General features: G+C 39.3%; 1 protein-coding gene across 2 annotated transcripts in view; it reads left to right on the top strand.

The window, feature by feature from the left end:
- The window catches only part of SCD5 (stearoyl-CoA desaturase 5), a 169,624-nt gene that overhangs the window by 132,070 nt on the left and 20,559 nt on the right, over positions 1-16,995 (top strand). Inside the window, exon 4 of one of the 2 annotated variants that reach the window (XM_024246260.3) lies at positions 5,948-16,081. The exons of the other annotated variant lie outside the window; for it this stretch is intronic. Coding sequence (XP_024102028.2) covers positions 5,948-6,149 — 202 coding nt within the window. The 3' untranslated portion in view covers positions 6,150-16,081. Of the gene's footprint in view, positions 1-5,947; positions 16,082-16,995 lie in introns of those variants that run through there. 2 annotated transcript variants of the gene reach the window in all.

Here is a 16,995-nt window from a genome sequence, read left to right as displayed (position 1 = left end):
AGCTAATAATAGCTGTTATTTTTTAAAAATATGTATTTATTTTCCCCTAGATTGCTATAGTTGCTATTTATTAACTGCTTACTACGTACCTACATTATGTCTTTACACACATTATCTCTTATCCTTTCAATAACTCTGTCATGTAGATGGTGGTACCTGGATTCTGGACTTGAATTCTAAATCTTGGCTCCCCATAGCCTTGATTAACCGAGTCAAAAGAGGAACAGTATATGTTTGCACTAAATTATTCTTTCTTTAGTAAAATGCTACTTTACTACCAAAGCTAAGGAGAAAACCTAGCTAGTTTTTATGCAACATTTAAATATTTATGTAGAAGTTAAAGCAAGGTTAAATTTTACAAAAGATCTTTTGATGCAAGTAGATACCATTCTTACTAATACTTAGATATTATCGATTCCTGGTTCTCTTTCTAGGTTCTCTACATAGGTAGAGTAATCTTTTAATCTACCCTGAACATTTTCTTTCTTTCTTTCTTTTTTTTTTTTTGAGACGGAGTCTCGCCCTGTCGCCCAGGCTGGAGTGCAGTGGTGCGATCCGGCTCACTGCAAGCTCCGCCTCCCGGGTTCACGCCATTCTCCTGCCTCAGCCTCCCGAGTAGGTGGGACTACAGGCACCCACCACCACTCCTGGCTAACATTTTCTTAAAATAAAGAGACTTTCAAGGAAAGTTTATGGCTGTAGCTCCAGGGCGTCACCCAGTAATCAACGGTACTTATAAAAGGCTTTTATTCAATCATTATTCATGTTCTAAAGAATTCCATCTATTATTATTGGTTTATGCATCAGAGAAAACAACTCTTCTTGCCTTTTTAGTGTCTCTTCTTTTTTCCCATATGGTAAGACATAAAAGGTAGAGAAAGCTTTTCATAACAGAAAATTCATTTTCTAGTTATTATTTCTTCTAACAATTAGCTTATAAAACTTCTGTAACCCCACAGCTCTTGAAATCTGTATAATATAAACAGAATATAAGAATAAAATTACACTTTTTAGCATAAAATGTAATATAGGTTCATTGTAGAAAAATTTTTAAATGCTAATCAGCATCAAGATTAAAATGAAATAATTTGCAATCCTTCCACTTAGAAAAAAGATCAGTTAAAATTTTGCTGTATATTTTTCTAAAGTTTTTTATGTATCATGCTAGCTTTTTAAAAAAGTATGCATATCCTATATACTATGTAAAAGTGATTAAAGTAAGAAATATACATTTAATATTTACCTTTATTATTTCATTTCCAGCTTCTTTATTTTTGTATGTGTGTATCTCTAATTTCCACTTGATATCTTCCTTCTGCCTGAAGAACTTCCTTTACATTTCTTGTAACACAGGTTTATGGGCAATAAATTCTCAGCTTTTGTTTGTTTGAAGGTCTTTATTTTACCTTCATTTTTGAAAGGTATTTTTACCAGACATAAAATTCTGGGTTGTCAGGTTTTTTCTCTTGGTATTTTAAAGATGTCAGTACTTTGTCTTATGCCTTACATAGTTTTTGATTTGTATCATTGTGTGATTTGTATTATCCCTCTGCATGTAATGTTTCCTTTTTTCTCACTGACTTCAATATATTTTCTTTATCTTCAGTTTTCAGCAGTTTGATTGTGATGTATCTAGATTCATTTTTTTTTAAGGGGAGAGGTATTCTTGGGACTCTGGGCTTCTTAGATCTACAACTTGTTGTCTTTCATTAATTTTGGAAAATTCTTAGCCATTATCTTTAATTTTTTTTAACCTGTTTCTCTTTTTTTTTTTTTTTTTTTGAGACAGGGTCTTATCACTCAGGCTTCAGTGCAGTGACATGATCATAGCTGTTTACTGTAGCCTCAAACTCCTGGCTCAAATGATCCTCCTGCCTCAGCCTCCTGAGTTGGACTACAGGCACACACCACCATGCCTGGTTAATTTAAAAAAAATATATATGTGTGTATGTGTGTGTGTGTGTGTGTGTGTGTGTGTATGTGTGTGTGTATATTTATGTGTATATATATATATATATATATAGAGAGAGAGAGAGAGAGAGAGAGCAAGAGAGAGAGCGCGAGACAGAGATGGAGTCTTGCTGTGTTTCCCAAGCTGGCCTTGAACTCCTGGCCTCAAGTGATCCTCCTGCCTTGGCCTCCCAAAGTGCTGAGATTATAGGCATGAGCCACAATGCCTGGCTTTTTCTGGGACTCTAATTACATTTTATTTTAAAGCATTTTATGTTGTCCCACAGATATTGGATGTGCTTCACTCCTTTTTATCTTTATGTTTTGGCTTGGATAATTTCTATTGGCATATCTTCAAGTTTACTAATTCTTTCCTCAGCTATGTCTAGACTGCCAATGAACCCATCAAAGGCACTCTTCATTTCTGATTTTGTTTTTATTTACCAGATTTGCAGTAGACATTGATAAAATCTCCCATCTGTTCATGCATGTTCACCTTTTCCATAGATCCCTTTAACATGTTCATTGTAGTTACTTTAAAGTCCCTACCTGATAGTTGTAATATCCAGGCCGTTTCTGAGAATGGTTCTATAAATTACTTTATCTCTTGACAATGATTTTTGTTTCCCCCCTCCTTGCACTTTTGTGTGACTCAATTTTAATTGAATGCTGAACATTATTTCTGTAAGAACAGAAAGACCAAGGTAAATATTATTTATGCTTGAGAATGGGCACATCTCTTTTTCTTTCAGACCTTCAGTATGTGTGGTTGGAAGAGGTTGGGGTTGGGTCAATTAATCAGAAGTTGAGCTGAGTTTAGATTTTACTGTTGCTATTATTATCCTTAGTGCACCACAGGCTTCACTGGATGGCTGCCCTTACTATGTGCTTAGAGCCTGATGTGCCAGAGGAGTTTTCTAAGTATTCATTCTGTACCCTCAGCTTTTAGCTGTCCCTGCACACCTGTATCACAAAGTAGATCTTTCCCTATGCTCTTGCTCCTACACAAAGGGTGGACTTCTATTGTTTGTGTCTCTGTGCATGGCTCTTTGTAAGAGTAGAGGGTTTCTTCATTGTCCTGGTCCAGTATCAGTCTTAGGCAAGGCTCCTGTATCTGAACCTCAAGGGTTTCTTAGCATTCCTGCAGTAGCTGACCTCTGCTTTTGAGCAGTGCAAGATCCTGTGCACAAGCAGGTTTCCTGCTCCTCCTCTAGGGGGCAGAAGATTTTTGCTTCTGTCTCTCCCTCAGCAGCAATGTTTCTTTGCCTATGTCTGGGGGTGAGGGTTTCCTAACACCTCCCCCAGAGACAAACAGTTTTGCTTCAGTTGCTCTCCCAGAGCAATAGAGTTTTGCCCAGTCCTAGGGGCCAGAAGGTGTTCTGTATTCCTCCAGCAGCTTAAACACATTTATGCCTAGTGTTCCATTATTGGAACGCTAAGCATGTGGGACTTATTTATATCCTACTGCTCAAGGTCATCGCCAAAATCTGATTGCAAAAATTCAAAACATTGCAACCTGAGGCATAAATGGATTAAGATTTTGCTTTGTAAGAGAGGGCCCTGGGGAAGAAGGCAAGACTTTGTTCTTGTTGCCAGTAGCAGCTGATCAACTCCTGCATGTCTATGTAGCAGAGGGGGTCCTGGGTCTCCACTCTACCCTGTCCCCAACCTTCCTTGTGAGCACCCAGTGAGGGGCCCTAAAGAAAAGCTTGAGAGTGAATACAAACTCCTTTGTGTCTGAGGCTTGAGGCTATCCCATATTGACCTTCAAGAATTTGTTAAATTTGTAGCTGACTTCTTATCTACTTGTGTGGTACCCATCTCTTTCTCCTTGCTTTGACAAAAGTGAAGCCATTCATATTCATGTGTACTGTCTCTCCTTGGATGGGTTTATGACTCTTTGGAATTCAGATTAATTAGTTGCCTTGTGACCTTAACTCTTGATGAGTTAAAGAAAAGTTATGGTTGTGTGTATTAGTCAGCTTTTTCTCATTGTCAAGGTGAGAGCAATATTCCCTAGTGACTTTCTACATCTAAGCAGACACAGAACTCTGCATCCTATTTTATAGTCTGCATTTTTCATCTAACAGAATACTGTAAAATCTTTCTAATTTAATGGTTGCTTAATATTTCATTGTGACAATGTATCATAATTATTTTTGATGAACACTGAAGGATTTCTAGCATGTGTGTGGTTTTTTTTTTGAGACGGAGTTTTGCTCTTGTTGCCCAGGCTGGAGTGCAATGGCGTGGTCTCGGCTCACTGCAATCTCCGCCTCCCAGGTTCAAGAGATTCTCCTGCCTCAGCCTCCCAAGTAGCTGAGATTATAGGCACCCATCACCATGCCTGGCTAATTTTTGTATTTTTAGGAGAGACAGGGTTTTACCATGTTGGCCAGGCTGGTCTCGAACTTCTGACCTCAGATGATCCACCTACCTCAGCCTCCCAAAGTGCTGGGATTACAGGCATGAGCCACCATACCTGGCCCCATCTTTTTTTTTTTTTTTTAACCATTATAATAATGGTATGATGATCAACTTGGTATATAAATCTTTGACCACAGCTATGATACTTTCCTTTAGCTAAAATCAGAATTGCCAAGTCAAATAATACGTAAAACTCTTGGCTTTTGATACCTATTTTCATATGAATTTCAAAATCTTTGAATACAATTTTATGTTTTGGGCCATTTTAGCATTGCCTTTTAAAACAGATAGCTGGGCATGGTGGCTCATGCCTGTAATCCCAGCACTTTTGGAGGCTGAGGTGAGAGAATTGCTTTAAGCCAGGAGTCTGAGACCAGCCTGGGCAACACAGATCCTGTCTCTACCAAAAATAAGCAAATTAACTGAGCACGATGGCGTGTGCTTATAGTTCCAGTTACTTAGGAGGCTGAGGCAGGAGGATTGCTTCAGCTCAGGAGTTTGAGGCTGCAGTGAGCTGTGATTGAGCCACTGCACTGCAGCCTGAGTTAGTGACACAGGGAGACCCTGTCTCATAAATAAATAAATAAATAAGATACACTGTTCTGTTCACTACCCATGGCCAAAGACAAAGACACTGTCTCTTCATTTCCCTCCTTTTTTGTTGGAGAGAAAAATCTGACACAGTGGAAACATCCCCACATCCCTGTCCAGACTCCTCCCACCTCTCAGTGGAAGAAGAAGGTAGAATGGTCACAAAATCTGGTGTCTGGGTAGGTGAATTAACAGATGGGGTGTGTTGCGTATTTCTCATGTTTACTCTCTTCAGCTCTCTGCGCTAGGACATATGACTCCATAATTCATGAATGTCACCTTAGTGCTGGTTTACAACCTGAAAGACACTTTTTCTAAAGAATCTAGTTAATGCTGGGCTAGAAAGAGAGTGGCATAGGAGAAAAATTTGTTTAAACAAGAGGCATCTGAAAGCATAAATGCATGTACTTAAGGCAAGACACGGAGTGATTAACTAGAAACACATCCATTATTTTTGTTGTCCAAATTGTTCTTTCCTTAAGATGATTTGTGAGGTTGATGTCCTTGTGACAGCAATTTTCTGAAAATATTAAATAAGGCTGAGTCCCTTTTAAAAATTGAGAGCATGATTCATACATATTTGTGAAATGTAAGTACCTTTTCTTTCTTACTGCTGCAAACTGCTGACAGCAATGTGTTATGGAGACCCCTCGTCAGTTGACAGTTGAAGTGGAAATATTGTTGTAAGTAATGAATTTGTTGATAGCTGTTCCATTACCCAGAATGAATATTTAGATTAGTCATGTGCAGGCTGTCATGTCAGAGCTACCAGGAGCTTTTCCTTTTATCTAATTTACTCTAATTCCTCAGTCCCCATCTCACCATGTTATATCCTATTGAATGTGTCAAGGGATGATTAGATTGAGAGATGCAAGGTTTTGTTATTGACACAATTTCTACAGCAGCACTAGAGAAATTAAACCCTTGCTGAACAAACATGGGTGGAACTCTCAGTCATTTTCTTTATTTTTTTAATCAGTACACAGCACATCCAGAGACAAGGAAGAGCTCTCAATCAAGAGACAGCATGTGAGATGCTTCGTGAATGGCACCAAGGGCATATATTGAAAGTCACCCTTCCCGGATTACACATTTTAGCTTTGTTACATACTCATTGTAACCACTCCGAAAAGTGCTGCTTGATGCTGCATGCCCTTTCTGTGTCCCTGGAGGTATTCTGAAGGTCAGAAGAGAGATATACAACAGTGAGGCTTGGTGATAACATGTAGAATAACAGACGGGGACTCCACACCCAGACCTTTTTTAACAGTGTGAAGCATAGACAGAGCTGCAGTCTGTGCTAACATTAGGTTATTTATTCATTCAATCAGTTGACACAAGGAGGCAGCTACGGGGAGGTAAAATATGGTCCTAAAATCAAAAAGATTTCAGTTTTGTCATTCTGTCTCTGAGATTCTATTTCCACATCTAGAGCAGGGTAATGATGATACCTACCTTACAAAATTATTGGGAGAATACATTAGTTAATATATGTGAAAGTACGGAGGAGATGTGCAATAAATATTTGTGTTATTAACTACACATACAGCACTCTATAGGAGATATTCCATTTATAAAGACTTCAGGTTCTAAAAAGCTGTACAGGTGTTGATTATTTTTATAAGTCAAAAGTAATTAAGAGGAGTTTAAGCTATCATTTCCAGATGTATTTCTAGAAATAAAAACATAAGTATATTCAGTTGATTTTGGGTGGAGAGTTCCATAAATGTCTCTTAGGTCAGCTTGGTCCAGAGCTGAGTTCAAGTCCTGAATATCCTTGTTAATTTCTGTCTTGTTGATCTGTCTAATATTGACAGTGGGGTATTAAAGTCTCCCACTATTATTATGTGGGAGTCTAAGTATCCTTGTAGGTCTCTAAGAACTTGCTTTATGAATCTGGGTGCTCCGGTATTAGGTGCATACATATTTAGGATAGTTAGCTCTTCTTGCTGCATTGATCCCATTACCATTATATAATGCCCTTCTTTGTCTTTTTTGACCTTTGTTGGTTTAAAGTCTGTTTTATTAGAGACTAAGATGGCAACCCCTGCTTTTTTTTTGTTTGTTTTTTTGTTTTTGCTTTCCATTTGCTTGATAAATATTCCTCCATCCCTTTATTTTGAGCCTGTATGTGTCTTTGCATGTGAGGTGGGTCTCCTGAATACAGCACACCGATGGGTTTTGACTCTATCTAATTTGTCGGTCTGTGTCTTTTAATTGGGGCATTTAGCCCATTTACATTTAAGATGAATATTGTTATGTGTGAAAATCAACAGAATATACATTCTTCTCAGCACCACATCGCACTTATTCTAAAATTGACCGTATAATTGGAAGTAAAACACTCCTCAGCAAATGCAAAAGAATGGAAATCGTAACAGTCTCTCAGACCACAGTGCAATCAAAGTAGAACTCAGGATTAAGAAACTCACTCAAAACCACACAACCACATGGAAACTGAACAACCTGCTCCTGAACGACCACTGGGTAAATAACGAAATTAAGGCAGAAATAAGTAAGTTCTTTGAAACCAATGAGAACAAAGACACAATGTACCAGAAGCCCTGGGACACAGCTAAAGCAGTGTTTAGAGGGAAATCTATAGCACTAAATGCCCACAGGAGAAAGCAGGAAAGATCTAAAATCGACATCCTAACATCACAATTAAAAGAACTAGAGAAGCAAGAGCAAACACCTTCAAAAGCTAGCAGAAGATAAGAAATAACTAAGATCAGAGCAGAACTGAAGGAGATAGACACAAAAAACCCTTCAAAAAATCAATGAATCCAGAAGCTGTTTTTTTGAAAAGATTAACAAAATAAGCTGCTAGCCAGACTAATAAAGAAGAAAAGGGAGAAGAATCAGATAGACACAATAAAAAATGATAAAGGGGATGTCACCACTGATCCCACAGAAATACAAACTACCATCAGAGAATACTATAAACACCTCTACACAAATAAACTAGAAAATCTAGAAGAAATGGATAAATTCCTGAACACATACACTCTCCCAAGACTACACCGGGAAGAAGTCAAATCCCTGAATAGACCAATAACAAGTTCTGAAATTGAGGTAGTAATTAATAGCCTACCAACCAAAAAAAGCCCAGGACCAGAGGGATTCACAGCCGAATTCTATCAGAGGTACAAAGAGGAGCTGGTACCATTCCTTCTGAAACTATTCCAAACAATAGAAAAAGAGGGATTCCTCCCTAACTCATTTGATGAGACCAGCATCATCCTGATACCAAAACCTGGCAGAGACACAACAAAAAAAGCAAATATCAGGCCAATATCCCTGATGAACATTGATGCAAAATTCCTCAATAAAATACTGGCAAACCAAATCCAGCAGCACATCAGGAGATCGAGACCATCCGGGCCAACATGGTGAAACCCCATCTCTACTAAAATACAAAAAAAAAAAAAAAAAAAAGCCGGGTGTGGTAGCACACACCTGTAGTCCCAGCTACTCAGGAGGCTGAGACAGGGGAATCACTTGAACCCGGGAGGCAGAGGTTGCAGTGAGCTGAGATGGCACCACTGCACTCCAGCCTGGTGACACAGCAAGACTCCATCTAAAAAAAAAAAAAAAAAAAAAAAGCTTATCCACCACGATCTAGTCAGCTTCATCCCTGGGATGCAAGGCTGGTTCAATATACGCATATCAATAAATGTAATCCATCACATAAACAGAACCAATGACAAAAAGCACATAATTATCTCAACAGATGCAGAAAAGGCCTTCAATAAAATTCAACACCCTTTCATGCTAAAAACTCTCAATAAACTAGGTATTGATGGAATGTATCTCAAAATAATAACAGCTATTTATGACAAACCCACAGCCAATATCATACTGAATGGGCAAAAGCTGGAAGCATTCCCTTTGAAACCAGCACAAGACAAGGATGCCCTCTCTCACCACTCCTATTCAACGTAGTATTGGAGGTTCTGGCCAGGGCAGTCAGACAAGAGAAAGAAATAAAGGGTATTCAAATAGGAAGAGAGGAAGTCAAATTGTCTCTGTTTGCAGATGACATGATTGTATATTTAGAAAACCCCATCATCTTAGCCCAAAATCTCCTTAAGCTGATAAGCAACTTCAGCAATGTTTCAGGATACAAAATCAATGTGCAAAAATACAAGCATTCCTGTACACCAATAGTAGACAAACAGCCAAATCATGAGTGCACTCCCATTCACAGTTGCTACAAAGAGAATGAAATACCTAGGAATACAACTCACAAGGGATGTGAAGGACCTCTTCAAGGAGAACTACAAACCACTGTTCAAGGAAATAAGAGAGGACACAAACAAATGGAAAAACATTCCATGTTCATGCATAGAAAGAAGCATTATCGTGAAAATGGCCATACTGCCCAAAGTAATTTACAGATTCAGTGCTATCCCCATCAAGCTACCATTGACTTTCTTCACAGACTTAGAAAAAACTACTTTAAATTTCATATGGAACCAAAAAAGAGCCTGTATAGTCAAGACAATCCTAAGCAAAAAGAACAAAGCTGGAGGCATCACGCTGCCTGACTTCAAACTATATTACAAGGCTACAGTAACTGAAACAGCATGGTACTGGTACCAAAACAGATATACAGACCAATGAAACAGAACAGAAGCCTCAGAAATAATGCCACACATCTACAACCATCTGATCTTTGACAAACCTGACACAAACAAGCAATCAAGAAAGGATTCCCTGTTTAATAAATGATGTTCCAAAAACTGGCTAACCAAATGCAGAAAACTGAAACTGGACCCCTTTCTTACACCTTGTACAAAAATTTAACTCCAGTTGGATTAAAAACTTAAATGTAAGACCTAAAACCATAAAAACCCTAGAAGAAAACCTAGGCAATACCATTCAGGACATAGTCATGAGCAAAGACTTCATGACTAAAACACCAGAAGCAATGGCAATGAAAGCTAAAATTGACAAATGGGATCTAATTAAACTAAAGAGCTTCTGCACAGCAAAAGAAACTATCATCAGAGTGAACAGGCAACCTACAGAATGGGAGAAAATTTTTGCAATCTATGCATCTGACCAAGGGCTAATATCCAGAATCTACAAAGAACTTAAACAAATTTACAAGAAAAAAAAACCCTATCAAAAAGTGGGCAAAGGATATGAACAGACATTTCTCAAAAGAAGACATTTATGAGGCCAACAAACATATGAAAAAAAAGCTCATTATCACTGGTCATTAGAGAAATGCAAATAAAAACCACAATGAGATACCATGTCACACCAGTTACAATGGCGATCATTAAAAAGTCAGGAAACAACAGATGATGGAGAGGGTGTGGAGAAATAGGGACACTTTTACACTGTTGGTGGGAGTGTAAATTAGTTCAACCATTGTGGAAGACAGTGTGGTGATTCCCCAAGGATCTAGAACCAAAAATACCATTTGACCCAGCAATCCCATTACAGCGTATATGCCCAAAGGATTATAAATCATTCTGCTATAAAGACACATGCACATGTGTGTTTACTGCAGCACTATTCACAATAGCAAAGACTTGGAACCAACCCAAATGCCCATTTATAGGCTGGATAAAGAAAATGTGGCACATATACACCATGGAATACTATGCAGCCATAAAAAAGGATGAGTTCACATCCTTTGCAGGGACATGGATGAAGCTGGAAACCATCATTCTCAGCAAACTAACACAGGAACAGAAAACCAAGCACTGCATGTTCTCCCTCTTAAGTGGAAGTTGAGCAATGAGACCACATGGACACAGGGAGGGAAACATCACACACCCTGGCCTGTCGGGGGATTGGGGTGGGTGGTGCTAAGGGAGGGAGAGCATTAGGAGAAATACCTAATGTAGGTGATGGGTTGATGGGTGCAGCAAACCACCATAGCATGTGTATACCTATGTAACAAATCTGTACATTCTGCAATGTATCCCAGAACTTAAAGTATAATAATAATAATAAAATATATAAGTAGTCTTATCAAAGCTTTAAAACCAGGAGTACTTGTCTCTTCCCTACATTCTATTAAACATTTTCCCCTATTGTGGACCTTTGATGTCTACAGTGTTTTCATTTGCCACCCACTGACGAGCTGATGTTCTGCTGATGTGGGTGGCCTCTGAACCCAGCAACTTGGAACTCAAGGAGCCACCCTTGGCTTACAGCAGACGTGTCAGCAACAGCTGTTTCACTGTGCTTAGGCTTAAGTTCCCTTATAAACTCCTGGCCTTCACCAGCATTAACAAAATGTAGGCCCAGAGAGTAATGATGATATCTATCTTACAAAATTATTGAGTGACTAAATTAGTTAATACATGTGGAAGTTAATTGTTGCTAACATTTAGCTCCAGTCTCAAAAAGTTTCCTTTTTCATTTCACCAGTCCCTGTTCCTTCCTCTTTGATCACTATTCACTCCTTAGCCTTAAGAATTCTTCCTGCTGTGCCATGAGCCCCCTGCAACACTTGGCATTCTCTCATGACTTCCAGTTTGAAAAACTATTTTTACTTTTGTTTTCATCCTAATTATGTGCCTCTTTTTAGCAGCATCTTAAAGACACTCACTACTTTTATACTTTTGTAACTGATGATGTTACTGCTGTTCATAAAATATCTCAGAACTTTAGCACAAACCTAGCTAACACACGCCTGACTAATGGACAAAGTGTGGCCAAATGCTTGCTTGTGGCCACTAATACCATCTGCTGGTGATGGGTAGAAAGGTTGAAGCCTTTTTCCACCCTGCTTTGTTCATACCTGTGAACTTCCTTAAATGGAAAATTTATAAGTAGAGGCATTTCTATAATGAGGGGTATGGAAGATACAAAGGGAAAAAAAGAGAGCCCTTGCCTTTATGTATCTTGTAATTTAATTGGGAAGAAAAGGCACACACTTACGAAATAGCCAGGGACTCCCAAATTTGTATATGAAAGTGACACTGTAGTAGATGAGGATATTAAGAACCAAAAGGGATTCACAGTTTCGGAGGGAATGATAAGATGAGGTCCTTGAAGACGTCTACATGAAGTGATGGTTCTTTCTGACTGGCATGGTGAGGGCCTTCTCCTGATGGCTCTCGTTCTTCAGGAACAGAGTTTATTCTCAGTTAAGACTTCTTTTATATATCTCAGTAAATGTTAAAAATTCTCTATGTGTAGGTCTTACATGTTTCCTTTTTGGTTTATTTCTAGATATTCTACAATTTTTGTCATTATTATCAACAGGAATGGCTGAATTTTTATCACAGACAGTGAGAGGGACTGTGAGTGGATGCCCAGACATCCAACCTTCCCTCCTAGGTATCCTAGGCTAACAGCGGGAAGTATCACATTGACCAGACAAGTTGCAGAGTGCCACTGGGAGCCACCTACCTGGAGAGGACGTTATCTAGGTTGTTGCCCACGGGCATGCTGGCCAGAGGCAGGAGGTCCTGATGGAGAGCCAATGTCTAGATATTTGATGTAATCCCACCTTGGAAATTAGAAGTTCACATTCTCCCCTTTTTGCTTTTCTTAAAGAAATGCTTTCACGGCTTCAAAAACAATTTTTTTTTTTTTTTTTTTTTTAAGTAAAACATAGGCTAGCTCCCTTCCTGGGGAAAGATATCTAACTGCAAAGGGTAGTCTAAGAGTCAAATTCTTAGTCTAAAATATGAAAATTACAAGAGTAAAAGGGATGAATTCCCAGTGAAATAGAGACCAAAGAAATCATTGTCAACCTACCAACTGAAGAAAATTCTTGTCAGAAATTGGCTTTGGACAGGCTCCCTGTCCAAGTCACTTACCTCTCTTCACACTGCGTGTTTTCCTATAAAACAATAATAAATCTGTCACACAGACAAAAAGATTCTAGTGCTGAGATAATGTGATTTGCCAAAACATGCTCGTTCACTTTGGGAGGCCGAGGTGGGTGGATCACCTGAGGTCAGGAGTTCAAGACTAGCCTGACCAACATGGTGAAACCCTGTCTCTACAAAAAATACAATAATTAGCCAGGGTGGTGGCAGGCACCTGTAATCCCAGCTACTTGGGAGGCTGAGGCAGGAGAATTGCTTGAACCTGAGAGACAGAAGCTGCGGTGAGCCCAGATTGTGCCATTGCCCTCTAGCCTGGGTGACAGAGCAGGACTCCCTTTGATAAAAAAAAAAAAAAACTCATTGACTCAACTGAAGTGTGCGGACTCTTCTGCCATTTGACTTTCTTTTATAAACCTACTCTTATCAGTCTTCCATTTTAAAGAAGAGAAAAACAATTACTCAGATGTCCTAACTATCAAGAGATTTGGAGAAACTATATACATATATGGTTCTTAGTTGGGCATAATTTGAAAGCCTTTCTATCTATCTATCTATATCTATCTATCTATCTCTCTCTCTCTCTATCTATCGTCGACTTTCAAATTCTGCCCAACTAGTTCTGCCCCACTAAGAACATGGATTTTTGTGATAATGAAAACTTTCTCTTACAATCAGAGGGCCAGTATTTGCTATAAAGGACTGAGAGAGCTACATTTCATATGTGACTGTAATAACCAACATTTTAGGGGGAAAATGTGATGTTAAGAGTCTTAGAATCCCAGGTGGTAGTGAGGGGATTTCTGGATCCTGAAGGTCAAGTGTTTCCAGAGAAAAAGAGGAATAGAGATTAGGAAACACCTTCTAATGTGGGAGCTCAGGCAGGGAGAGATTCTACAACTGTGGTAGCTCTATTTAATATGATAATACATTTCTTTTTCTTTGTGCCCTTTGCGCCTTTGCTGTTTATTAACTGCACCAACTACCAGGAAAAGAGAAGAGGGTGTGGGGGACCAAGATTTAAACCATTCAAACTTCATATTGAAAGTTTGGGTACAAGTTGTATTAGAAGAAGGGATGATTAACTTGAGGGGTCTGAGGTTTTTCTCTTTTTTTTTTGAAACAGGGTTTCACTTTGTTGCCGAGGCTGGAGTGCAGTGGCATGAACGGGGCTCACTGGAGCCTCCACCTCCCAGGCTCAAGCGATCCTCCTGTCTCAGTCCCCCCAAGTAGCCAGGACTACAGGCGCGTACCACCACACCCAGCTAATTTTTGTATTTTTAGTAGAGACAGGGTTTTGCCATGTGCCCAGGCTGGTCTTGAACTCCTGAGCTCAAGGGATCTGCCCACCTCAGCCACCCAAAGTGTCGGGACTACAGGTGTGAGCCACCACACCCGACTGAAGTCTTTCTCTTCTAATTGTCACCAGCATCTAACGCCTTGCATATACATAGGCAAAACATTTACTTTGAAGTGATCCCCCTCAGGTACTCTTTCAGAATCTTTTTACTCTTGAAAATTTAAAATTCTAATAAGCCCAGTATAAGTCTACATCTAGTCTTAGAATAATAGTAACAGCTTCTAGTTGTTATTTTTTACAATTTCTATAACATTCTTTATCATGTTGATTTTAGTGTATCGAGGACCTACTGTGCACCAGACACTTTTATGTGCATATGAAATTCCTCTTCCTTATCTCTGTGCGTGGTAGAATCTGAGGCTCTGAGAAGTTGACTTAGTAATATTTTGCAAATGGTGGAATTGGAATCTGAACCCAACTCTGTCTTGGTCCAAAGTGCATGCTCTTTCTACTGAATTACGCTGTCACAGTATTTATAGGGAATAATGTCTTTCTTCTTCCTCCACTTCACCCTATTGCCTGCTTACTTTGCTGGTATGTTTTATATTTTACTTCATTTCTGAGTTATTCAGAATAAGAAACTGTACTTGCTTAATTATGAGTCAGAGCTGTCTCCTGCATAAAACCTTTTAACAACTTCCTCTTGGGAAAAATTGCAACTGTTATTTCAATGCCATGGCCACGGTTACCCTATCTCTTGGTACTTCTGTTTTGTACCTCACTTCCTACTAATGCCATTCCCCTTACACTTCAGGCTATTTCGTGACACTGTGCTTTTGCTCATGTTTCTTTGGCTTAGATCCTCACTCCTCAAAGTGTAGTTCCAGGACCAGCAGCATCAATGTTACCCGGGAGCTTGTTAGAAAGGCAGGATCTCATGCCCTACTCCAGACCCCAGGTGATTGAAATGCACAGTAATGGTTTTGAGAAGCACTGACTTAGAATGTTCTTATTATGTTTTTCACCTAGCCAATTTTTTCTTACATTTTAATTATCTTTTGTTTTGTTTTCGCTCTTGTCACCCAGGCTGAAGTGCAATATCACAATCTCAGCTCACTGCAACCTCCGCCTCCTGGGTTCAAGCGATTCTCCTGCCTCCGCCTCCCAAGTGGCTAGGACTACAGGCTTGTGCCACCACGCCTGGCTAATTTTGTATTTTTTGTAGAGACGGGGTTTCACCATGTTGGCCAGGCTGGTCTCAAACTCCTGACCTCAGGTGTTCTGCCCGCCTCAGCCTCCCAAAGTGCTGGGATTACAGGCGTGAGCCACCACACCTGGCCAATTTTTAAATTTTTTATTTCAATCGGTTTTTGGGGAACAGGTGGTGTTTGGTGACATGAATACGTTCTTTAGTGGTGATTTCTGAGATTTTGGTGCACCCATCGCCCAAGCAGTGTACGCTGTACTTAATGCGTAATCTTTTATCCCTCACCACCCCCCACCCTTTCCCCCAAGTCCCCAAAGTCCAGTGTATCACTCTTATGCCTTTGTGTCCTCGTAGCTTAGCATCCACATATGAGTGAGAACATACGATGTTTGTTTTTCCATTCCTGGGTTACTTCACTTAGAGTAATAGTCTCCAATTCCATCCAGGTTGCTGTGGATGCCATTATTTCTTTCTTTTTTATACCTAGCCAACTCTTATTCATTCTTCAAAACTCACCTCTAAGAAGCTAAGGTCAGTAGTTCTCAAGAGTCTTTGGACTGTTGGTCAGTGGGTCCCCAAGACCCTTTCAGAGGGTCTGCAAGGTTCTCTTGTCCAACTACACATCTGTGTGAGACAGACTTTCTTCATAGACTTCAACCAAAACAACATATTGCAACAGACTGCCTGCAGCAGCAGATAGGTGAATCCAGCTGCCTTTCATAAAGCCAGACATCCAGAAGATCTGCAAAGATACCACACAGTGTCATTCTTCACACTAAATATTTTGTTGCATTGAAAAATAGTTATTTTTCCTAAAAATATGTAATTTATTTACCACGTAATAGGTTCATTATTTTAATGAATTGATATATTTAATATTAATTTTATATTAACAAATATGCATATATTTTATATGTAATCTTATATATAATTTTATATAATTAACATATATTAACATTTGATATTTAATCAATTAATAAAACATTTCCCAGTTTTAATTTCCCATACAGTAAATAGCAATAGCTCTAACCCCCATGAACAAAAGGTCTTTGGCATTCTCAATAATTTTTTTTTTTGAAACAAGTTCTCACTCTGTCACCCAGGTTGGGGTGCAGTGGCACACTCACAGCTCACTGTAGCCTCAACCTCCCCAGGCTCAGGTGATCTCCTATCTCAGCCTCCAGAATAGCTGGGACCACAGGTGTGTACCACAATGCCTGGCTAATTTTTGTATTTTTTGTAGAGACGTGGTTTTGCCATGTTGCCCAAGCTGGTCTTGAACTCCTGGGCTCAGGTAATCCACCGGCCTTGGCCTCCCAAAATGCTGGGATTACAGGCATGAGCCACTGTCTATGGCCTCAATAATATTTTTTTTAATGTAAAAGGGTCCTGAGACCAAAGAGCTTTGGATCCATTTTCCTGGGGTGAATGAAGTGCCCTCCTTAGCAGGTCTATGATATCATGGGCATAACTCACCGTTATGCTTATCATTTTATATTAAAATAATCTGCTCATAGATCTCTCTCATTAGACTATAAGCTTCATGAGGACTATGTCCTATTCATCTTTCTATTTACTGAGCCTGATGAACTACATAACAACACCTCCCACTCCTGTCAAAAAATAATTGAGGACTAAGGAGTATGTCTACTATCTATAGAGAGCACTAGACAACCTACAGCTGAGGCCTACAGCTTTAGCAGGGATGAAGTGTGCAT

The sequence above is a fragment of the Pongo abelii genome, chromosome 3 (genome assembly GCF_028885655.2).
Source record: "Pongo abelii isolate AG06213 chromosome 3, NHGRI_mPonAbe1-v2.0_pri, whole genome shotgun sequence".
Taxonomy (NCBI): Eukaryota; Metazoa; Chordata; class Mammalia; order Primates; family Hominidae; genus Pongo; species Pongo abelii.
This window is presented reverse-complemented; position numbering and strand designations above follow the sequence as displayed.